The 23,900-nt window shown below is 45.3% G+C and overlaps 2 protein-coding genes across 4 annotated transcripts; both read right to left on the bottom strand.

Moving 5' to 3' along the window:
- Positions 1-1,824: 1,824 nt before the first annotated feature.
- On the bottom strand, positions 1,825-11,217 carry LOC117851804 (DNA glycosylase/AP lyase ROS1). Its single transcript, XM_034733707.2, has 17 exons — positions 10,971-11,217; positions 9,109-10,143; positions 8,345-8,435; positions 7,691-8,246; positions 6,515-6,597; positions 6,030-6,114; positions 5,873-5,961; positions 5,728-5,796; positions 5,606-5,642; positions 5,434-5,516; positions 3,909-4,364; positions 3,793-3,829; positions 3,594-3,683; positions 2,921-2,986; positions 2,733-2,847; positions 2,611-2,649; positions 1,825-2,271 (listed from the first exon to the last, which is right to left on the bottom strand). Exons 1-17 carry the CDS (start codon positions 11,002-11,004, stop codon positions 2,054-2,056), a joined length of 3,183 nt encoding a protein of 1,060 aa, XP_034589598.1. The 5' UTR covers positions 11,005-11,217; the 3' UTR covers positions 1,825-2,053.
- Positions 11,218-13,491: 2,274 nt separating this feature from the next.
- On the bottom strand, positions 13,492-18,908 carry LOC117853749 (heat stress transcription factor A-5). 3 transcript variants are annotated; one of them, XM_034736048.2, is made up of 3 exons: positions 18,555-18,908; positions 14,880-16,083; positions 13,492-14,605 (listed from the first exon to the last, which is right to left on the bottom strand). In XM_034736048.2, exons 1-2 carry the CDS (start codon positions 18,810-18,812, stop codon positions 14,893-14,895), a joined length of 1,449 nt encoding a protein of 482 aa, XP_034591939.1. In that variant the 5' UTR covers positions 18,813-18,908; the 3' UTR covers positions 13,492-14,605; positions 14,880-14,892. The 3 variants fall into 3 exon arrangements, with proteins under 3 accessions (XP_034591939.1, XP_034591945.1, XP_034591931.1); XM_034736054.2 differs by having other exon boundaries at positions 13,492-14,536; XM_034736040.2 differs by lacking the exon at positions 13,492-14,605 and having other exon boundaries at positions 14,619-16,083.
- Positions 18,909-23,900: the final 4,992 nt, after the last annotated feature.

The raw sequence follows: 23,900 nt of genomic DNA, 5'->3' as shown, positions 1-23,900 counted from the left end.
GATTCCGTCTGTTTTTCCTTAGTAACGTCAGTGGAAGAAGCACATTCGCCAAGTGAAATGGCATGTTTGCCTCTAATTAAGTGACAAATCGGGCCAACTCTTGTTCCTCCCTCCCTGTGCCAGCCGCCGGTGGCAGCGGCGGCTTGCAGACGCAGCAGGCGTGGGCGCGGCGGCTCGCGGGGACGGATCATGGGACCAGGCAAGGAGGCTCATGGACACCAGGCACAGCTCAGGCCACCGTGCCGCGCTGCCGTGGGGCCAAGCGAGCAGGCGGCTCGGGCCACTGTACAGTAACACCGTGGGGCCAAAGGTGGTGACTTTCAGTGGTACACGGCGTGCTAGTCGTGACTTTATCAATCTCAAGATGTATGTGAGGAAAAAAACATATATAACCCTATATCACGCGTACTATGCATGACTGTGCCTATAATACAAGGCTTGGACTTCGGAGGCCGGGGATAACATTATACATACATGCATGTACTCTCTCTATCCTTAAAGAAAATTATTCCATGATTTAAAATTTATCTCATAATTTTTGTCATTGTTACCCCCATTTAGTATGCATATGAGGTAATCAATGAACACCAAATATGAGGAGAAATGCCATTTCACACTTTTGCTAATTTGTCTGAGTTTTTCTACTATAACCCTAGTGAATTAGTTAGACAATAGTTCCGTTTAGATTGGAAATCATAATTTCCATTAATTTCTTATAAGAAGGTATATCTACCTAATTTTCATATCTCATTTCAACACTGGCTCCCTACTCGCAAAAAAAAAAAATGGTTCCAATCTTCCATTGTCGGAGAAGGAAACTGTACCACTGCTACCTTCTCCGTTGTTTGCACGCTGCATGAACACCTCATTGTCTCTTGTGTTCTCGGTCCATGCTGTTGGAGACGTTGATAGTGAGAGAAGGGGGTAGTAGGCACTCAACAGTAAACTCGGTGTTGTTTTAGCATTTGTAGAGTATAACATTTTCCTAGAATAGATATATGATTAACCAGAAGTTACCTAGCAGGTGTCTTTCTCTGACATAATATATGCCTGATTAATAAAAAATTCCACACGGTCCGTGTTCAACGAAGTCGTCTTCTAGAGTAGATGTTGGATTAACCGAAAACTCCACAAGCAAGTCGTTAGTCAGTTGTCAGTTTCAATATAGTAAATTGCTACTGGAAGACTAGAATTACAGTCTTGTCCTCCCAGTCATTTTTTTTTCCTTGAGATAATAACCAGTCGTGTGGTAGCAAGGGTAGCAACTAGCGACCATTTCCCCTTCTCTCTCCCTCTCTTTTTTCACTGGTTGTACTGGTTCATGAATGGCAATTTCAAATTCGGGACCTTTCTTTTGAAATTAGTGTTTCATTGCTACGATATTCAATTATACCTGCGAGCCTGATAGATATTCAATGTAGTAACGTAGTTCTGTTTTTCTCTCCTTCACTCTCACACTTTTTCGCAAATAACCAGGCTTAATAAAGACTTTCATCGTCAGTGGCAAAGTTAGCCTTCAACTTACCTTTTCATCGACTACAAGTCTACAAGTAGCTACCAGTTGGTCAATGCACTTCGCGGGACATGAACATTACAATGTGGTAAATCTCTCTGACCCTACCCAAAATATTGGTAAATGTTTTTGTATGGTGAAAAAAAAAACATGCATTACTGGTATGTTGGTAAGGAAATAAATGATTGGTCTAGGAATTTTCAGGGTTTAATTAGTTCAACTTTATACTGAATCGTAGAAATTTTGAACCGAAAACCACATTTCTAAACAGGCCTTACATGTTCCGTCTTCAGATCTTTCAGACTCGGTACTTCCAAAGACTAATAATCTAGCAGTAACATGAAGGTAAGCAGAGTCTCAGCTGTACAGGAAATAAAGAGTAGAAATAAAGTAACCGCCACTCAAGAGAGACCACCACCATTTATTCGCTCCTACTCTAGGCATCATAACTAACATCTAGTAACAACTATTATCTTCCTAATACAGGGTTTACAGAGCTAGCTTGGCATTGTTCCCAGCTACAATTTGTACACAGCTATATCAAGTAGCCATCGGGACCTGGTTCGCGGAGGATGCTTTCTTCTCCTTGCTCTTCCCCTCGGGTGACGTCCTGGCCCTCTTCGTAGGCGTCTCGCCACCTTCTTTCTTCATGGCTTCTTTCTTTATAGCTTCTTTCTTTATGGTGTTGGCATGCAGCGTGCTGCATAGGCGCATTGGTGTTCTTGTCCTCCGATGAAATCCTCGTACACAGACATATCCTGCAAAAAATCATCAAGCGGTTCTGCCATGTAAGATTAGACCAGAAAAGGAATCGCATGTCTGTGTCATACAAATCCATGGGAAGTGGCAGTAACTGGTCAGCGGTTCCCTGCTTTTATTTCTTAGTGGCCCATGTCAGCTCAGGATGCAATTTCTAAGCAGCAAAGCTCATTTGTCTTGCATAGATTGTTAGATGGGTTACTTGTTGGATTTTGCATCCACTATGAGTCTGGGATTTGAACCTATGACCTTATCAGGTAAGAGCCTTAAGATAACTGCATTAGCCAGTTATGGCTCAGCCATAAAAGAACAGAAAGCCAAAACATACAGAAACGTACCTTTCTTGAAGCACTCTTCGATATCATGCCTTGTTTGACCTGCGGTTGATAAGAATTTCAGCTCATCAGCAATAATTTTAAATTTCCAATGCTTTCATGCTCACAACGCACTAAAACAATACCTCTTGTGATCGAGTGTATAGATGAACCGAAGTATACTATGCTTCTATCCAGCATCCCAATGCATTCCCTAGGTATAGTTATTGGGTGACGACTAGATGAGTGATCTGCAAAAACCTACAAGAGGGTATGTTTGTTATGGACCAGTGTTTAGCCAATCTAGTACGGCATTGGCATTCCAATGCATTACCTCATTTGCTTGGAAGTAGGTACCATTCAGTGGAAACTTCCCTCGATTTGCTGTCCGACAGGGTATCTGCATATATTCAAGTATGCAAACAGTTAGGAACAGAAAAGGGGAGGGGGTTATAATAATTTCAATCATATCTTCATGTCAGAAATATCAAGAAAAATACTTTGATGGTGAGCTTAGATAGAACATTGTTGTCATTAGAACTATTGAAGAATTTGCATCATTTCCGACAAATTTCATCCAAAATGACAGTAAAACCTGATAGGGATTGTCAAAGTTTTCCGATAATTTTAAATCAGCATAATAATTCTACAGAATTGAAGGGTATGTTTGGACGGAAGGTAACAAGATTAAATCCCTTTGGATTGGGATTACAAATGAACTAATGTACCTGCCAACCCCAAGGGATTGGGTTAAATTCATGCCCGCGACTGGTCCATCAAAGATAGGTAAAGCAGCTGGATGTTGAGGAGGAACTATAGGTAACTTTTGGCTACTGCTATAATTTCGTTTTGATACAGTACTGCATAGCTCAAACATTCCTAAGCATTGAGTCTTGGGCTTGTTTAATAAAAACCATGTCCCTTTATAAGGTATTATAACCTTGTACAACACATCCACATTTTGCACAACTTTAGAGCTTCCAAAAGATTAGACATTAGTTGCTCACCAGAACAGTGCCTTCCACTGTGTAGTCATTAGGACACGAAATAATCACCAGGAGGTAAGGACATAGATCTTCTGGAACTCTCTCTTCGAACTGGCACACAAGCAAGTAGGTCACCAGATTAATCAATGCCACTGTAAAAGTAAAATAAAATATAATTCATAGTTATTGTAAAAGTTAAGAATCACATAATATAGCACACCTCTTCCAAGATTACATGATCATCTGGGAGGACATATCTACAGCAGCAATTGAACAAACTTAGTGAGGTACTGCTAATTTCTGAGAAAAATATATCATGAGAATACAGTTACTTACGCATTGTGTTCCGTCCTAAGACGGCCAACATTTTTCAGCTTTTTATTTGGGCTAAAGCTGGATTTTGGATTCATCACGACTAAGTCCTTTCCACACTTTGGTGTCCAAGATCTGCTGTTCAGCACATGCTTACTTGAACAAAGATCTATCTCACCATCATACTGTACTCCTGGTACGATATCTTCAAGATCACATATATGATCTTCGTAGAAATCTTCTTGCTCATTGGGTGCTTCATATTCGTATTCTGGACTTTGTGGCATCTCAACAATTGGCTCACAGTTATGGATGGGTGGTGTTTCTGCAGTCCTGCTTATTTCAATTTGATGTTGATACATATGTTGAGCACTTGGCATGCAACTATCATTTGATAAAAGAAATCTCCCAGAAGCAACCATGCTTGATTGCTGTTCTCCGTGTTCATGTTCATGCTTCTCTGGAGGAGGAAGTGACTTTCTGTAACAACAAATATCATCACTCAGTATTTCGTTTCAGGAAAAAAAAACAGTTTACATCCTAAAACTGGACCTTAAGTACAGAGAGAAGATGAGGAAGGGAGAGCCCTTTGTTTGTAAATTATCTTTGAAATTCAGCAATACAACCCATTAATAATACTGGTTTGGATTGGATGAATGGGTTCTTTGCACTGATTTTGATATTTGTGGGACAGAAATTGAATGGTTTCGAAATTAAGGTTTACACTGAAAACAATGTCAAGAGTTGAGGGACGATGAACCTTTTTACTAATTTAAATAAATCTAAAGCAAAAGCAAAGTCTATCAAGAAGATTTTCCTCCTAAAGAAGCCATCAATTTCTTGTCATCAGCCTATGTCATTGGATCAGGGAAAGAACTGGGGCACGAGGAGAGGTGCGGCAACTGGAGGCCAGCACATGTTGGGGTCATGGGAGCTGGAGAGTTGAAAGATTTCTCTTCTTGTTCTTCCTTGCTTACATTGATAGATTGTCTATCCTTTTATACGGAGGATGACTGTCCCCCAAAGTAACCTAATATGGATCAAATATAGAGAATTCAAACCTTACAATCTGGAATACTCTAGAATACAACTTGCTAATTATCATAATTAATGGGCAAGCGATACACTATGTAACAGAGGTGCACACACGCTACAAATGTTCACAGGACCAAGAAGTTGTGGCTGCCTTTGTTTACTCAGTGTCTGGTCTCCTTGAGGCCTATGCACCAGACATTTCTTATGATAGTTCAGGGTCCATCGTTTACACTGTAGCAAATGTGATAACTTACAGAACCAGTGTATTTTTGGTTTATTATCATCTTACCAGTTCTTCTAACAGGTTTAGTTACGTTTTTAGTAATTACTTTTTGAAAACCTAGTCTAAACTAATTTAATCTGAATAATACCTATATGTTATAATACAGAGTAATTAAATGGATGCTCCTTAACTTTAAATGGCATACAAATACTACTACAGAGTCTTCAAAACCACAACAGTAAAGTAGGAGTGCACTTGAAGAATCAATTAAGCGTAAAGCATGGAACTTACCTGGCAAGTGAACTGTTAGAATATTTGCATTGTGCACTGAAAGGGCAGGCACTGCAGTTCGGATTTATCTTTGTGCACATTACCTGCATCAATCAACCGCAACCAGCATTGGGAACTATTCATAGCTAAAACGTAAATATAACTTATCAGCCACTTTAGAATATACACATACCTTTCCAAAAGTTATCATAAGACAGTGCAGTTCATACCTATTTTTTACAGTTAGTCAGATGGATGTGCTAAGAGACTAAGAGTGACAATGAAATGCCAATAATCTTCAAAATATGGACTTACAGTTTTTCCTTATCAATGGTGCACAACCGAGGCCATAAATACCTTTGAACATCACGCATGATTGGATATCTTCATGAAAGAAAAAAAATAATAAGCCGGAAATTGTTGTGATGGTATTTACAAATTCAGCTGAGGCCAATCTTACGAGTTAATTAAATGGAACTCAGCACCATTTATGGGTTGAAGTTTGACCCATCCTAGTCTTGTGACTATGCGAGCTACATTGACATCAACCTGAAATAAGCATAGAGTCAGCATTCGTGCTTGACAGTACTTTCATACTTCGAGAAAATATAACTTACTGGGAATGCTTTATGCCTCAACGACAAAAGACGAATGCAGTCAGCACTTTTCACACCAATCCCATGTATACTGAGAAGAAAATTTCTAAAGCAAGAAAAATAAAAGGAATAAGTAAATTATGTGAGATAGAATTTTATTATGCAAGTAGATTATATATAATTGCGGACAAGTTTGATTTTCTTAGTTCATAACCTAGTAGCAGTTCCCCTCTAAATGCCAAGACATTCCTCCAGTAGTGCTTACACAGTTTTAGACAACCAATTGCTAAGTTGTACTAGGTCCAATGCTACTGTTACCCTAAAACAACTCTAGGTGGTAAAGGACATATATAACCAAACTGCTTGATTTTTCAAGATGCACAAATGGAATAGAAAAGAATATTTGTTTTACAGATATTTCCTGGCATTTCCACAACAGTCATAACAAAGAATAGAGCAAAATAATGAAGCAGTAGACAGTGTATGTTCTATGAGCAAAACCATACTTGGCTTTTTCACGTGATATGTATCTAAGCCAATCCAGGTCAAAGCTTCCATCCTGAGCTTTCTTTACATTCATGAGGAAAACCTGAAAAATGGTAAAATAACACTCTTAGCACTTGCATCCAGTGAACAAAAAAGATAGATATGACAACAGCACTAAGAATAAAAGACCCTAGTAAGTGATAAAGCTAATATCTCAATCACACTATTGTTAAAACACACACACTTAGTCTGGTTGTGAAATGGACAAATGCATTTGACTGTATTCAATGTCTCCAGTGTAGATGATACAGGATTACCTCAGTCATTTTATTTAGAATTACAGAATATTGAACAGGTAGTGCTACTTCCAAAATTTATAGTCATGTGACATGGCACGTATCAAAAGATCTCTAATATGCCTTCCAACAGTTGTATTTTGTAACTATATGCCAATTATAGTGCCTGTCAAATTTTGCAATGAAGGCATAACATTGCTCTATCGACACTTCAACGGCTTATCAGGGAGACTCCTCATTCTTTTTTCCTTTTAAGATTTCATATACCAGCTTCCGTGGGCATAAAAACCCTGAAAAATGGATCGAGGATGCTTTGTTGAAATAAATAATTTTAGCATATAAATGTATGTACGCTATTAGTAATTACAGTCAACAATAAATATAATGCTTTCTCACAAAATATATGCACAGACGCACATAAGCATGTTTTACTTCGATTGTAGAGAAGAAATGTCATTATTGCTTTGGCTGATAAGAACAATAAAATCTTTTACAGCACAGACACATAGGATGGTGAGTTGGTGGCTGTCCTGATAAAGAACAGAACAAAAGACTAGATTTTATCTATTTAAAGCTTAGATTATAGTAGTATCTCTAGTAATACAACATGCACTTGATGCACAAATCTCATTCCAAATACACATGTAAATGAAACAGATCTTTCATCTCAAAATTTTCCGTCTACACATTCAGCACAATTTTAGAAATTTATTCCTGCAACATAAATGTTGCATATAAATTTAGATAGTTTGGCTACACAAATCACAGAATAGGATAATCAGTGCCGTGAGTACATTCCTTTCCTGGATGTAAGATATTTTATAAATATAGTCAAGCCACAAAATATTGGACAAAAATATTAGAAATAAGTAGATGGAAGTTTGATGTCCAAAAGCTTACCTGTATCCGCAATGCCAAAATGTAATGTTGTCCTCTGAGTTCAATGCATTTTGCGACCTCAGCAATCGGTGCGTGTAGTACAGATTCCCAATCTACAGCATCACTTGTTCGACTTGTGTCACTGTATCCTTTTCGATATGCTTCCTCCCGTAACTCTTTCCAGATAGATGATGGGACTGGTCGTAGTGAAGCTACAAACTTTCTTAAGGTTCTTTCAGTGCATATTGGATTTCCAGATTTATCCTTCACTAAGTTCATAAGGTCACTGTCCCAAGTAGAAATACCATTCTCTTTTAGATTATCAATGAAATTCTCTATAAGTCTATTGTATTCTTCACCATAATGCCCTTTAGCCTCTGTATCATGGCCATCTTCTTCTTCAGAATCAATGTATTCATCAAAATCTGAATCCACTGAATCAAAAGTATCATATGCTTCATTTGGGTTCAAGTTTTCATCAACACCATCTACTAACGGAGCCGTATTTGAACAATCTTCAGCTTTATGGCATCTCTTCCTTGGAGGAAACTTTGCTGCTAGGTTCATAAAAGCATGGCTGTTTTTCATGAATAAGGTATGAAAAATGTAAGTGGAAAAAGGAAAACAGTTCCAGAAGAAAACATAATCATATTTATGGATCTTCTGTTGTTTTACCTTGATAAATTATCAGCAACATTTTGTGTAAGGAAAGTACCAACCACAGAATCAATTAAGGATCCTCCCCACGGAGAGAATTTTCTGGGTCCTGATAAAAAGGAATTAAGGGATTAGAAACCAATTCATACTCTTGCATTCCATATAGGCAGAAGATCCTAGCTCTTATTTTGATCCAGCATAACTGATTACTGTGGAGAAAGACTTAATTTCTGTTCACAGATTATGTGCATGTTTGCTCGGGAACAATGTACATGCACTCATTCTCAGTACTTTGATCACAGTTTAGAAGATAAAATGCATTTGAAACGGAGTGCAGAATCTAAAAGGAGAGGAGGGAAATAGAGCAGTGGCATCTCAGTGAAGTATTTCAACAAATTAATCTGATGTCTCACTGAGAAAATATTTTTCTTGTTGCATTCAACAAATTATCTACAAGTTTCCTTTTTTCTACAAAATATGAGATTGAGTAACTCTAAAATTCATTTAGGAGTCCACAAAGCAATCAATGAATCACTTTCAATTTTTTCCTTATTGAATCCGAAAGAAACACCAAGAGGGAGCAACTGGAATAGTAGCATTTCAGTGAATTTTGACAAAAAGGAGAAAACTGAGCTCATGGAGTGACCTGTACTGGTGCAATATTTCCTAACCTTTTTCGACAAATCAGGTTAGAAATTGTGCTGTCCCTTTTTATTAAATCTAATGTGATCATCTTCATGCATTTGCACACATGAAGGCATGAAAAGGGCCAGGATCATTACCCAGTAGATCCAACATTGCAGCAATGAATATATCCACTAATCGTTCAAACACATGCCGTGTTTGATCCCATTCAGGTCCGCTGCCAATATCAAACCCTTCAAAACTCTCACTGTCGCTCCCATCCCACTTCGCCAGAACATCACACACCCGCAATGTCTCCTCAGTAAGGCCCAACACCTTATTCCACAATCTCTTCCCATGATTTCCATAGCATGCAATATCAAGTTGTGCTGAACCCCAAAGAGGAACAAGTGCAGAGGATGATGCACCAGTTAGAGTTCCTTGTTGAGCCAAAATCATCTGCTTCCTCTTCCTCCCTCTCTTGCTCCTCTTGCGCCGTGTCGGTTCAGCATTTAAAGCATGACTCTTGGCAAGGCACTTCAAATTATTCATCAACTCAGCTCTGCTGAAGCAGGTTTTACTTTGGGATGAATCCAAATCCAACTTGCGCCTTGCGCTATTAGAGCTGGCAGCACCAGCACTATGGCTACCATCCTCCGGCATTTGCTGCTTCTTATCCTTCTTCACTTTACGGGGTGTGGCCGTCTTAGGGGTCACCTTCGGCTTCACCACTTTATCTTTCACCACCTTGAACCGGAGAACCCCCTTGGTCGACTTCTTCCACCGCCTTCGAGGTGTAGGCTCCACTTTCTCCGGAGTAGGGACAGGAGCCGCACCACCAGCATCACTGCCACTGGCAACACCTTCTTCCTGCTGCTGCTGCTGCTCTTGCTGTGCGATCTTGTCAGAGAACTTGCCCACCAGTGGAGGCAAGGTGCTGGACTCCTGCGTGCTCACCTGAGCACAGTCCACTTCGCCCAAATCCTTCGGCACGGACTGAGACTGTTCCTGGACGGGCGACGGCACTGAGGTGAAGCCGTCACTCTCCGCTTTTCCGGGGCCAGCAGCCAGCGCCGTCGCTGCGCTGGTGAACAGAGCAGTGCAGCACGAGCCATCCGCGCCGGAGGTCCAGGATGCCTGAGCCGGCTTGCAGACAATGTCGGGGGTCGCCGGCGACCTCCCCAACTGAGGCCCTGTTCCAAAAAAAAAGGGACTTTAGTAACGCCTGACATGCAAAATTTGGGGCGACGGTATGCAGTCAAAGTTCAATAAACCCGGACTGCCCCTGCCGCAGCCGGCCTCCACCGCCGGCCGCGCCGTCCCACAAGCCGCCCTCCACCCCGCCATTCGCTAACTGAGGAAGCCGCTCGCCTCCGCCGTCGGCCCTTCCCGCCCAGCCGGCGGTGCCCACGCTGCCTCATCTCGCCACCCTCGATCCGCCACCGCCGCCGTGGCTACTGCCGCCGCCAGACGCTCCTCTAAGCCCGCCGGGCATGGAGCCGTCCCCCGACGACCCTGAGCCCAGAAACACTAGCCCAGCCACCACCATGTCTCAATCCGAGAGGGAATGAGGAGCAGGGGACGGAGAAGGCGCGGCTATGGCTGTAGAGAGGAGTCCGGTAGGGGAGGAGATTTGCCTCATAAGGATGGGAGAGTGTGCGCGTGCGGAGACGTAAATGCCTGAGAAATCCAGTTACAGCAACCACCAGTGCGCGCGCAAAAAAGAAATGATTTTTCCTAATCCCAATTCAGAACCCGCAGAATCACTGGCCAGTAACAGATTGCAGCACAAGAACAGCACAGCGAACAATCGAAGCGAACAACAACTGTAAGAACAAAACACCAATAGGATGCGAAAGGTGAACACTTTTTTCCCACCCGAGACACCAAGATTCCACTGAACGATGAGCCAATAGCGGATTGCAGCAACGAACGCAACAGAAAGGGCAATTGAACTAAATAAGGAAGCGGATATAGCAAAAAATTGGGGGAAGAACGGAACCGAGCTCTGCGCACTCACCAAGATCTGCCTCTGCCTCTGCCACTGCCGCCATGGCAAGCAGAGCCTCGGCGGGGGCAGCAACCCCTGCCGCGGCCGCCGGGCACGGGAGACGAAGCCGAGGAGGACGAGGAAAGCGGACTTGCGGGGGCTACTCCACCGTCCCCACTCCGGCCCTGGCGTTAATCCTGCTCGGATGGCCGGACGGAGTAAAGAGGCCTCTGTTTTTTTTCCTCTAACTGCCCCGTCCGTTGCGAGGAGGAAGAGATAATAAAAGCAGGGGACGGGAGAGGGAGGGGCGTGCTGGCGGTTGCCGTTCGGGGACTCCGGCGGAAGGGGACAAGTGGCGGGGCGTGCTGCTGACCGGTGGGGCCCGCGCGCCGCTGTTGCAGGGGTTTTGGTTGGCCTCGCCGGCGCGGCGTAGGGTCTAACGGGTCTGGGATGATGCTGGGCTCAGCACGCCGGGGTTTGTGTAACCAACCGGGATTAGAGGCTGGTGGGTCCCTCTCTCTTCCTGCCGTTGGATGCCTATCTGATGGTGTCTGTCTTCTAGCACTGAGATTCCACGAGTTGGATCCATGGTGGAAGAACAGCAACACAGTCTGATCTTGTTTGGAGGGTTCCAGATGGCAGCGCATGCTCGCCTACGCAGACCAAACGGAAATTTTGCTATAACTCCAGTAAAATGTGAAGACTTGCGAATTCTTTTCCAAAGCAAGGTCAAGCAACTTTCACGCAATCAACGGACGGAGTAGTCAGAATCCCGTATAAAATGTGAAGACTTGTGAAAAATTTTCTGAAGCAAGGTCAAGCAACTTTCATGCAATCAACGGATAGTTAGAATCCCGTGTAAAATGTGAAGACCTGTGAAATCTTTTTCTGAAACAAGGCCAAGAAACTTTCATGCGATCAACGGACGCAGTAGTTAGCATTCCGTGTAAATTGTAAAGACTTGTGAAATCTTTTCTGTAATAAGGCTAAGCAACTTCATGCACACAACGGACGGAGTAGTTAGAATGTAAAGTTCCAAAACTCTTAGTGGATCTTGCAGCACGTTTGTAAAATGTTCGAAATGATTCCGGATGGCTTTGTCGTGACCCATCCAAACATGGGAATGTATCCGGTAGAAACCATCTACCTCATGCAACCTTAAAACTATAAATTAAACCTACAAGATATTAATCCAATGGATAGAGTTAGAGGTAGGATTATTTTACGCTTAAGACTCCCACCTGCCGGTCACTTTTGCCAATACCTCCTACAGCCAAACCTCCGTCTCCCTGTGCCCTTCCACTTCCATCACGAGTCGCGAGTCCCGCAGCCGCCAAAGACGATTCACGAGCAGGCCGGGGTCCCGCCGCCCGATCCAGGAGGCGATGGCTTCGCTAGTCCGCCAAGAGGCGACGGCTTCGCCTGTCCGCCGCCGCCGCCGCCGCGTGCATGCGTTCTTGGTATTTGGCGAGGAGGTGATCCCTGACTGTCAACGAGTTCATCATGGACGTCTCTAGCTGGTGCCTTGAGAAGAGCGTTCGTGATAGGATCTATGGAACGCAGGAAGAGCGTTCCTGATAGGATCTATGGAACGCAGCGTCAGAATCATACGATACGAGACGCATTTGGCCACCAGCCGCATTTTACAGGGCTGATTGCGCAAGTCCCGGCGGCCGGCTTGTCGGTAGCGGAACAAGAAGCGCAGGTCGGGCGGCGATGGAAACCGGGCGGCGTTTGTAACTACGCTTGTAAAATGTTCCAAATGATTCCGGACGGCTTCGTCGTGACCCATCCAAATATAGTATCGGATATGATCTTATGTGTGGAATTAAAATGATCACATATATATAGGATCCCAATACCAACATGAAAATCTGTCGGTCTAAAAATCAGGTCACATCAATGTAACTACGTTATCAGTTTCATTTGGCATTCTTTACCCTATACATCATGGCACATTAAGTAAAATCAACTTAACCTGTGTAAGAGTGGACTCAACATTTTTTTTACCAATAAATCAAAATAAGCATTATAGACTCCTCACTTTCGAAATATGCTTAATTTCTTATATAAAATATCTATAATCAAGATTGGACGCAATGGTCACCTGGCGTGGAATGCAAGAAACGGTTCACGCGTGGGGATGTCCACTTTCTCGTGAGCCTTCTCCTTCGATGCGATTGCATGTGGGTTCAGACAGTTGCCAGTGCCAGGGTACGGTCTGGTCTGGTACCCTATCTACTTGGCAAACAAGATATTTCATTTCAAAAAAAAAAAAGCAAGATATCGCCGTCTGGTACGGTACCCTATATCGCCGCCGGGTTACCGGATCAAACAGCCCCAAGGTAACGTTGGACGGTTACGGCACGGAAAGGAACTGTTGGGTGAAGTACCCGAATCAGGGAAATTTAGGCTGTGATTGGTAGGCTGCGTAGGACCAAACTTGGCTAACCTAAGGGCTAATTCTAGTAAGAGTTTCATAAAGATTTCATGCACATTAAATATGGTGACACATCAGCATATGTGATGACATGGTAGGGTAGTTATGAAATGAGAGAGGGAAGGAGTTTCATCAAAATAAAACTGTGTATACACTGTTTCCAAGACTATGAAACCTATTAAAACTTGCATTGGGAAAGTTTCATTTCATCTAACCATAGCCAATCACATGCCTCACAATTAAATGATATGTGCATCCTATGAAATCGTGAAATGAAACTGTGCACTGGGACTCCCTGTTTCATTCATGAGAATACACCTCATGGAATGATGTGACATCCTTGAAAACAGTGCAATAAAACCTTGCACTGGAACTAACCTAAGTTCATGGACAGCCCAAGCTAGGCTTCTAGCACCATTTTGACCCGTGATTGGTAGAGTTGCATAAGAAATTTGGCCCGCGCAAGTTTGTGATTGGTAGGGTGCGCATCATAGATTGGCTGCATAATTGGAGTATATCCCGTGATTTGGTAAGATGATGTTGAGTGGGCTCACCAGTTGCACAGCCCAGGTGAGTTTACCATTCTCACCGCCCCATCGCTTCGTCTCCCCCGTCGTCTCTCTGACGATCGAGCTCCTCTTCCCGAGCCGCTCGCCCGCCGACGAAGGAGACCGCACCAACCGCGGCGGCGCAGGGCCACCTCTCCTATGCGCATCCTCCCCGCCATGTCCTCCTCCACCTCGAGCAGATCTCCACTCGGTCCTCCCCAGCTCGAGATGCGGCCCGCCGGATCCTCCTCGAGATGCGACGGAAAAGGCGGCGGTGGAGGGCAAGAGCGGGCGTGAGAGCGAGAGCCGAGTGGCGGCGGCCGTGGCGAGCACGTCGGACGGCGCGAACACCAGCTGCGGCACGCCCGCCTCCACCGCGAGCAGCTGCGTCCACCAGTCCGAGATCACCACCGCAACGCGACCGGTTCCTTCCCCGTCGCCGGAGTCTGAACGGGCTCGGGAGCGCAGCCACTCGCCGAGGGGGCCGCGGAGCGCGGTGGCGTGCGCGTGGAAGTCCGCGCCACCGGAGGTCGAGCCCGAGGCGTCGTGGTCAGCGGCGGAGGGGAAGGTGAGCGGCCGCACCGAGGAGCGGTAATCCTAGCGCGCACCTGCAGAGGATGGGCCGGTGAGTGGCCAGGATGGGCCCACGAACGTGGCCTCGCGGAGCTCTACCTAGCCTGCACAACCGGAAACGCAACTGATTTTAGTTTCCCATTATGCAGGCTGTACAGGGTCCTTTGCACAGCCCAAGCCTGGCTATCCCTCCTATGCGGGCTACCAAACACCAGCAGACTGCATTACACAAGCCTCGGTAGCCCATATGCAGCCTACCGATCACTCCCTTGTCTAAAACTACAATGGTACGCAACTCATGTCACGGTTTCACCGGAGGTGTCCGATTCTAACCCTGTACTTACGTCTGTATCGCATATGGGAAGTGGTCATGCTAACCTGACTGAAGGGGTCAGAGTTTCAGCTGTCCCATATCTCTCCTGTCACTCCTCGTGTCCTCGTACGGATCCCTCCTCAAGGTGGAGCTTGCTTCCTCGGCTTCGGAACACCCCGGCCTCTCCGTCAGGAACTGCTCCCAGAACTTGTCGTTCGCCACCACCGGTGGAGCTGCAGGTTCTTCAGGAGGAGCTTGGCTGTCCCCATGTGGCGTCACCGTTGTGTCCGCTGCGGTAGCAGAGTCGCCTGAAGCCTTGTTCTGGGTATCAATATCATCGTGGCGTCTGGCAATGCCGTTGCCTTCCTCCATGGTGGCCGTGGTTGCTGCCTCTGGAGGGCTGTCCTTCTCCTCTTCCGTGGTGTTCCCGTTCGCATGGGAGATTTGGCTTCTGTTGACGTCCATCGAGCACGACGCGAGAGTGAGGTTGAGGTGGCACGGCAGGATCCCGACGTCGTTCGTGGCTGCTGTGAAGCTCACACCCTGCCCCTTCGAGGGGCAGATGGATGTCCCGGTGTCTGAGAGCTCCATCATCTGTGGCACCAGCGGGAGGCACTCCACACCCGTCCTCTCGCAATCTGGATGCTTGCCAGCATGAGGGCTCCCGTTATCCTCGTGCGAGCTGTGCGTGCTGAGGGTGATGAGGTTGCTCTCGGTCATCGCAGGACAGAGCCCCAGCTTCAGCTTGTCGGAGAAGTGCTGGTTCAAAATGTTGCCCATTTCTTGCCTGGAAGTGCTGCTGTGGTCATCATAACTGGTAGTTTCAGCAGCCTCGTTGCTGTATTCCAACCCAGGTAGCCTTCGCTTCTTGTGAAATGCGTCTGCGAAGATTGGGGATGCCTCTGCCATCTTAGCGAGCTTGCTGACAAACTGAGGATTCTTGCTAGCCTGCTGCAAGAAGCTAAGCATCTTGACCTGCCGTTGCTCCATGTCGAGCACTCGCCGCTCAAGATCTTCGATCTGGCTCATAGCCCCCGACTGCTGCTGATTGAACTTCCAGAGGTCAGTCTGAAGGGTAGTTTTCTCTCGTGAAAGCCGGTCAATCTCATCTTCAAATAACGCACGCTCATTGTCAGGCAGGGCACCAGGTTGATGGCTGTGGCTGTGGATAGGCTTTCTCCTGTGGATATTCTTCAGCAGCTGCTTCTGTCCCTTGACAAAGTACTCATTCGCGAATTCCCAGCGCTCTGGGTCAATTTTGTGAAAACCCTGCAACACTGAGATTTCTTAGTGGATTTTTTAGTGGAAGCAAACAGTTACATCACTTCTTGGGGACTCAATGAAACAACCAAAGTGAAGTATTTTCTGTACAAATAACACTGTTACAAGTCAACAAGAATCCCCCTGCATAAAAGCAAGAAAGCACCCCCACAATAGCATATAATATTATCAAAGTTTTACAAGGATGGCAAAAAGCACATCAAAAGAGTTAGAGTAAAAGTGTATATTAATAAAGGTTTATTTCTTTTCTCACTAGGAGAGGTAATTACATTTTTCTACACTATCCTCTACAGTTAAGACTACTCGTTTGCTTCAAACTTATAGAGCTCAACAGACCAGCAAATGCAAGTTCAAACAAGGTTTCAAATCCCAGAAGTGACCACAGAGAACCTGGAATCCTGCAAGGAAATCTACAGCAGAAAATAACAGTGGGTGTATAGCAATTATTTCTCTTTTTTTGTTTCTGAATCATTTTCCGTTGATGTTTTTTGCTTTGAAAATGTCGAAAGAAGGAATGAGAATGACAGGCTGAACTTGACCAAGATTGGACCAGTGATTTGCTAGTTACCAGCAGTTTCCCAGCTCCAGTGAAGATCTAGAATTGCTGAAACCGAATTTAAAAACCCAGAGTTCATATTGCAACTTATTTATATAAACTAAGAACAAATGTGTCCCTTCACATCCTCAAAGGGACCCACAGGAGCCAAAATACATAAGTTGTACTTAGATACCACATATCGGTGTGGATTACATTACTAAACCAACAATAAAGCCCGTTATCAAGAAATTGGACGCCACAGCACAGAATTTAAATGCAAACCCTGATATTACTGAATTTAACTACAAACACTGATATTACTGAACTTAACTACAAGTTAAATTGATTATAAATGAAATTTGAAAGGTGGGATTTAAAGGAACTTGATTGAGAAATACTCAACAGACCCATGGATTTTGGATCATCAAGATCAAGCTTGATCCATCCCAGGAGATCACAGGAGCTGATGTCCAAATCTTAAACACTAACTAATAGAGCTGCAGTCACAAACTAGGTAATTTTTATTATTTTACTATCTTCGATTACTCATGCCACAAAGGTTCCCCCATTTATACCAAATAATGAGCACACCAATCAGCACCAGAACTAACAACTAAGTCCCGCCCACCACTTTTCAGATATTAGAAAAGATGAATTGCTTTTCATATAAAAAAACAGAAGGATTATCCGCAAATACAGGTGACTGTCAAATCAAGTCACATAGTCATTGTCGACGGGGAGCTGCCTTTGTCTGTTGGTTAAGATCCATGCGATGTGTCGTATCCACTAAACCTTAAAAGGGGCAGGGGAACAAGTGGCCCTATTTCTAAAAAAGAGAGAGGAGGGGTTTACTATACACACTTGCACATTAAGATAAGATTTCACTACTTGAACCGATCTTATCAGCAATACGTACACGCAGAAAGATATTTTCAATCTGCTGAACATTTGATTAGTAATTCTGGAAGGCATGACATAAAGCAAATTTTTTAATGCATGAAAATACATTAGCCTAAGTTTGACCTACGTTTCCCAATCCTTGCACAGACAAAATTACTAGTTAGACAGGATGTTATCAAATTTTTCACTACCATAGTACCATAGCAAGTTTGGACTAATTTTGAAGAAAAAAAGAACTCTGGTTATTGTTGAAAGGTGAATATTGAGACAAATCAAGCCAACAGATTGTTAGCAAACACCATGTCCTGCATTGTGAACACCAAACTTCACATCCACCAATCCTAAGTAGTGCTTATAAATTAAAAGAGCTCTTTTATACTAGCCCCAGTAGCACTAATACCAAACTAGTATTGAATGTAAGCCTAAAACAAATACCAGCAACTCCAAATTCGAGTTACATCCCAACGGTTAGAACGACCATGACATTAGTTCCTCGACCATGATAATTGGAACTCAGTCCAATTCTGCTTCCTGAATGTGATGGGCTCTAAATTCTAATTCTTAGCCTCAAGCTTCATTGGAACAATAACATATGGCCACACAAACCCTTATGGTGTTTGGACTTTGGAGAACACGTTGATTCCCACCTAGATTTCGTTTTCAGATTCACACCAATTATTTTGGCACAATTCGAAGTTTCCAACCAATCAATCTACAAGAGAACAGAAACCCACATACGAAATCATCAGAGATTCTAAACAATTCGCCAAAACAGGAAAAACATTTCGGCACCTAGAATCAAAGGTACCCTGAGCCCAATCTGGACGCCAAATTCCCCAAACGAAACAGCTCGAAACCCATCTTAATTCCACCCAAGCGATCCCCCGCACCCGCTCAACCTTAACGCCCAAATTCCCAGCACCCCATCCGCAGCAACGCGCCAGATCCCCAACCCGAGCAGCGCAACGATATACAAGGGCAAGGCAGGGAGGAAAGGCAAGGTGGGATGGTTGTTACGCACGTAGGTGTTGAGCTGGCGGATGAAGCTGGAGAAGTTGCTGTGCTTGAAGTAGGTGGGCAGCATCCGGGCCGCGAACTCGGGCGGGTTCCAGACGACGAAGCTCCCGTCGGAGGCGTCGCTCCACGACACCACCGCATCGCTCGACGGGTCGTCCACCATCTCGTAGGTCTTCAGCAGGAACGGCGCCGGTCCGCCCCCGCCGCCGCCACCGCCACCTCCGCCGCTGCCGCCGGACCCGCGGGCGCCGGCGACCTCCATGACGGATTGACGAGCGATGCGGCAGCGCGTGGTGGTGGACAGGTGGTGCAGGAGCGCGGCGAGGGGAGGAGAGTTTGGTGGGGGAGTGGGCAGAGGGAAGTCTCTTGGTCGTTGTGGGTGGGGTTGGGGTTTGGTTTGGTTTAATTTTGAGTAATTCTTTCTTGATCCTTTTTTTAGCGCATTCTTTATTGTTTAGGGTGAAAATGTACCGTATGTCGTACATACATCTATGATCTCACCAAAAAGTTTGGACAGTTCTAAATATGAGGCCGGACATCGAGATGCATCTGATATGGAGACCACGACGCACGACGGCGTAGTCTATGTGGCGAGACACGAACTAGTCAAGAATTAGAAAAAGTATTCGTAGCAATAAGAGTAGAACTCGTCTAGTTAAATCCGACCAATATTCTTATAAATGACCGACTGTAACCCTACCCCCGGTAATATAAGGTGAGGCAGGGATCCCCTCCAAAGCAATTCAATCCAACCAACACACAGGACGTAGGGTATTACGCTATTTAGCGTCCCGAACCTGTCTAAATCGTGTGTCTGCGTTTACCTTCGAGTTCCTGATCTTGACGAGCCCCCTATTAACCAAAACACTACATCGGGCACCCCCTTGGTAGGTTGCCGGGTCTAAAAACCGACAACTGGCGCGTCAGGTAGGGGAAATCGTCGAGAATCCACTGGCGAACTCAATGGCACAAGTCATCATCAAGCCAATGGAGCAGGCGCGACGTTCATCTTTGGCTCCTGGGTTTGCATCATAGACGGCACTGAAAATTTCCACCGCCACATTGCGTCAAACCCAGAGAAGAAGCAACAAATCATAAAGCCCTAGAGGATCTCATCGATAATTTTAACGAATTTTCAATTTTTGACCTAATCAGAGGCTTGGGGGACGAGTGCGAATACAACTCGACTTCTTCCACCATATGGATTTACCCGCACGAACTAGTGCATAAGCCATCGTGCGAATTGGACTACCACCCAAGTCGATTCCCGTTCGGACTCCCCAATGCGATCACTGTTTATCAGGCAGTCCTGTCTAGATCACAATCCGATATGGATGCGATCGAGGACCCTGACTACTACTCGAACCCGGATTAGGAAACTCCTTTATCAGGTTCGCAACAAGTCCTGGTAATCACATCAACTCCCCAATGCAGATTCGTCTACTAGCCTAACATAAAGCCACCTACTCTCGCCAAGGACGACGATTCACGAATCATCGCCTACCTTGACACCCTCCCGTACTAGAAGGGAACTTCTCTGTCGCTCATCTATGAAGAAGGTAGCACCACGGAGGTCATCACTTCAAGTTCGGGAAGCTATTCCTCAGAATGAGAACTTTTCGCTCTTATTACTAGATAAGAGGATGAAGAAGAAGAGCAACGGGATAAAAACCTGCGACATGAGCATCACCTAGATGACGTCTCGCAGGATCAGCTCACTGCCAACGTTGTCAGAGAAGAGACTCAAGCTCAAAGAACTCGACGACGAGCGAGGAATGCCGCAAGAGCAGAGCGACGTTGCCGCCTTGCAGCGGACCTACCAATCCAAAACCTAGATAACGCTTTTGAAACAGTTCAAACGCATCATCATCGTACTCACCTAGCTAACGTCGCGTCTATTGATCTCATCACCCGCGCGATGTCTTAGAACAAGTACACAAGACAGTTGGCGCAACTGGCGGAACTCGCGTATGAACAACTCGATCAACAGAATCCGATACAGTTAGTTCAACGCTCCCCATCCCAGCGTAGTCAACATGGTAGCAACCACAGAGGCCCTCCATCCAGATCAAGACAACTCGGAGGTGCTAGACCAAGCCAAGCCGGAGCAGAGGGCAGTCGGGCAGGACCGCTGTGGGCACCGTGGAGCTAACCCAGAGCCTGTATGTCCAGCAAAAGATCTCCGCAACAAGATCAACGCCAGCTGCGACGCCCGTACCATCATCGACGGACGGTATCGCGAGCGCGAGCAAGAAGTTGAACACCCAGGAGATGACTCTGACAGGTTCCCCACCTTTTTAAGACGTGTGAGGAGGACAATTCTACCTAAGAAATTCAAACCTCCAGGTATCACCAAGTATGATGGCAAGCAACATCCAGTCCAATAGCTACGGTGCTACTCGTTGTCAGTACAAGCAGCTGGGGAAAACAACGACACCAAAGTCATCTACTTCCCCATCTGTATGGAGGCAGCACCACTCACATGGCTCGAATCATTGGATAAAAACTCCATCGACTCGTGGAAGGACCTCAAGGTAGCGTTACCAACAACTACGCAAGGGCAATGCAGCGTCCTGGTAACAGGATCGACTTGTCTCAAGTTAAACAACAACAAGGCGAGACCCTACAGAGCTACTTACATTGTTTCTTCGACAAGAAGGCCACAATCGCGGACATCACGGAGCGCGACGTTATAGACTGCTTCCAAGACGGCATCCACAACTGTCGGATGTTCCATGACTTCGCAGAAGACACCCCGCTGATGTCAAATCTCTTAAGACCATGGTACAAGTGTGGGCAGATGAAGAAGATAGGGAGATCGAAAGGTTCTTGTCGCAACAAGGGCCAGAACAACAATAATCAGAACAATGGCCAATGCAACGACAAAAACTGCAACGATCGCCCCAACAATGACAATCAAAATAATTACTCAGGAGGTCACAACCGCAAGCGAAAGCCAGACAATACTGTTGCATCAATGTCATAGTCATCCAAGAAAGACGGCGGCAAGAATCAAGACAAGCCCTCGTTCAACGAGCTTCCGTAGTAACAATGCCCATGGCAGGGCCAAGGAAGACGAAGACGATAGTGACAATGGCAAGTTCCAGAATCCATCCAACACCATCAACGTCATCTTTGATGGAACACCGGGTAATGCTACTAAGCGGTCCCAGAAGCTCACCCTTCAAGAGATAATGTCCATTGAACCTGCGATGCCAACGTTCCTCAAATGGTCCGAGATGCCCATTACCTTCTCCAGGAAGGACCAATGGACTAGTTTCTCAGACCCAGGACGATATCCCCTCGTCCTTGACTTAGTTGTCGCGGGCTCCAGACTTACTAAAGTACTCATCGATGGCGATAGCGGTCTCAACGTACTGTTCACCAAAACACTAAAGACGTACCTCTCGAACAGGTGGTTTTGCCATTTACCTTTGGGACCAAAGAACACTACCGGACAGAATACATCAGGTTCGAGGTAGCGGACTTCGAAACAGTGTACCACGCCATCCTCGGAAGACCTACATTGGCCAAATTCATGGCCATCCTGCACTATGTGTACTTGGTACTCAAGATGCCTAGATCCAAAGGAGTACTCTCCCTGCGCAGAGATTTGAAGAGGTTATACGACTACGACACAGAAGTCGTTGAGCTAGCAGCAACTACCCAAGTACCAAACTCGATGATGCAAGTCTTCGCCACATCCAAGAAGCTATCCCCGTCAGAACTCGAAATTCCAGAAAAGAAGTCGGAGGCAACCAAGATCAAGCCAGCAAGCAAAGTACACGTCAAAACCATTGACCTTAAAACTGGTGATAGCTCCAAGACAGCCCTGATCGGCACAGGGCTGCATCCTAAATAGAAAAGTGCACTCATCAGCTTCCTCCGAACCAACTGAGACATCTTTGCGTGTAAACCAGTGGACATGCTAGGGGTGCCCAGGGAGTTGATCGAGCACTCACTCAACGTGAATCCAAAAGCTACACCAAAAAGACAACGCCTACGACGATTCGCCCAAGATAGAAAGGAAGCCATCAAGAAAGCTGGCCAAACTACTCGCGGCGGGCTTCATAGAAGAAGTCTATAATCTAGAGTGGCTCGCTGATCCCATCCTGGTGTGAAAGAAAAATAACAATTAGTGGAGGATGTGTGTCGACTACACGAACCTCAACAAACACTATCCAAAGGATCCCTTCGGGCTCCCTCGAATTGATCAAGTCATCAACTCCACAACTGGATGCACCCTACTCTGTTTTCTCGATTGCTACTCAGGGTATCACAAGATAACTCTCAAGGAAGAAGACCGAATCAAGACCGCGTTCATCACTCTATACGGAGATTTCTGCTACACAACAATGTCTTTCGGGTTGAAAAACGTAGGCGCTACTTATGAACGGGTAATCCAGGAGTGCTTCGAGAAGCAGCTACACCGCAAAGTGGAGGTGTACGTGGATGACGTGGTCATAAAGACCAGAAATCCCGATGACCTGATTGCAGATTTAGAAGAAACTTTTGCAAGTTTGCGAGAATTCCGGTGGAAGCTTAACTCGACGAAGTGCGTCTTCGGCGTGCCCTTCGGGAAACTACTCGGGTTCATCATTAGTCACCGAGGAATTGAAGCTAACCCCGAGAAGATCTCTGCCATCACCGACATGCACGCACCATCAGGCATAAAGGACGTCCAAAAGCTGACTGGATGCATGGCGGCTCTCAACAAATTCATCTCAAGGCTTGGAGAACGGGGCCTACCCTTCTTCAAACAACTCAAGCGGCAAGACAAGTTTTAGTGGACCGAGGAGGTAGATCAAACCCTACAACAATTAAAAGACTTGCTATCAAAGCCACCGGTTCTTATAGCGCCAAACCCCAATGAAGACTTGTTGCTTTACATCGCTGCGACTACTAATGTCATCAACACGACGATCGTAGTTGAAAGACCAGAACCAGGCCATGTATACAAAGTATAGAGGCTCATTTATTTCGTCAGTGAGGTGTTGTCAGATTCCAAGGCCAGATACTCGCTAGTCTAGAAATTTCTATACGCAATACTGCTTACCTCACATAAGCTACGACGCTACTTCCAGGAGCACAACATCTCCGTCATCACAGACTTCCCCCTGGGAGAAATTCTCCACAATCAGGTTGCAACAGAAAGAATATCTAAGTGGGCGATAGAAATCGGAGCATTGTCCCTGAAATTAAAGTCGAGGACTGCAATCAAGTCCTAGGCTCTAATCGATTTCATGAAAGAATGGCAGGAAAATCAACTACCAACGCTAGCAGAATGTCCAGAGCATTGGGTCATGTATTTTGACGGATCACTCAAGCTCGAGGGCGCCGACGTAGGAGT

This window comes from Setaria viridis, chromosome 1 (genome assembly GCF_005286985.2).
Source record: "Setaria viridis chromosome 1, Setaria_viridis_v4.0, whole genome shotgun sequence".
Classification (NCBI taxonomy): Eukaryota; Viridiplantae; Streptophyta; class Magnoliopsida; order Poales; family Poaceae; genus Setaria; species Setaria viridis.
This window is presented reverse-complemented; position numbering and strand designations above follow the sequence as displayed.

Excerpts from the sequence above, each read along its gene's own strand:
- LOC117853749 (XM_034736048.2), bottom strand. The coding sequence starts at position 18,812 with ATGGAGGTCGCCGGCGCCCGCGGGTCCGGCGGCAGCGGCGGAGGTGGC. Across the intron at positions 16,084-18,554 it reads TCCGCCAGCTCAACACCTAC|GGTTTTCACAAAATTGACCC; the intron begins GTGCGTAACAAC and ends TCAGTGTTGCAG.
- LOC117851804 (XM_034733707.2), bottom strand. The coding sequence starts at position 11,004 with ATGGCGGCAGTGGCAGAGGCAGAGGCAGATCTTG. Across the intron at positions 10,144-10,970 it reads AGAGGCAGAGGCAGATCTTG|GGCCTCAGTTGGGGAGGTCG; the intron begins GTGAGTGCGCAG and ends TTTTTGGAACAG. Across the intron at positions 4,365-5,433 it reads TCTAACAGTTCACTTGCCAG|AAAGTCACTTCCTCCTCCAG; the intron begins GTAAGTTCCATG and ends TTGTTGTTACAG.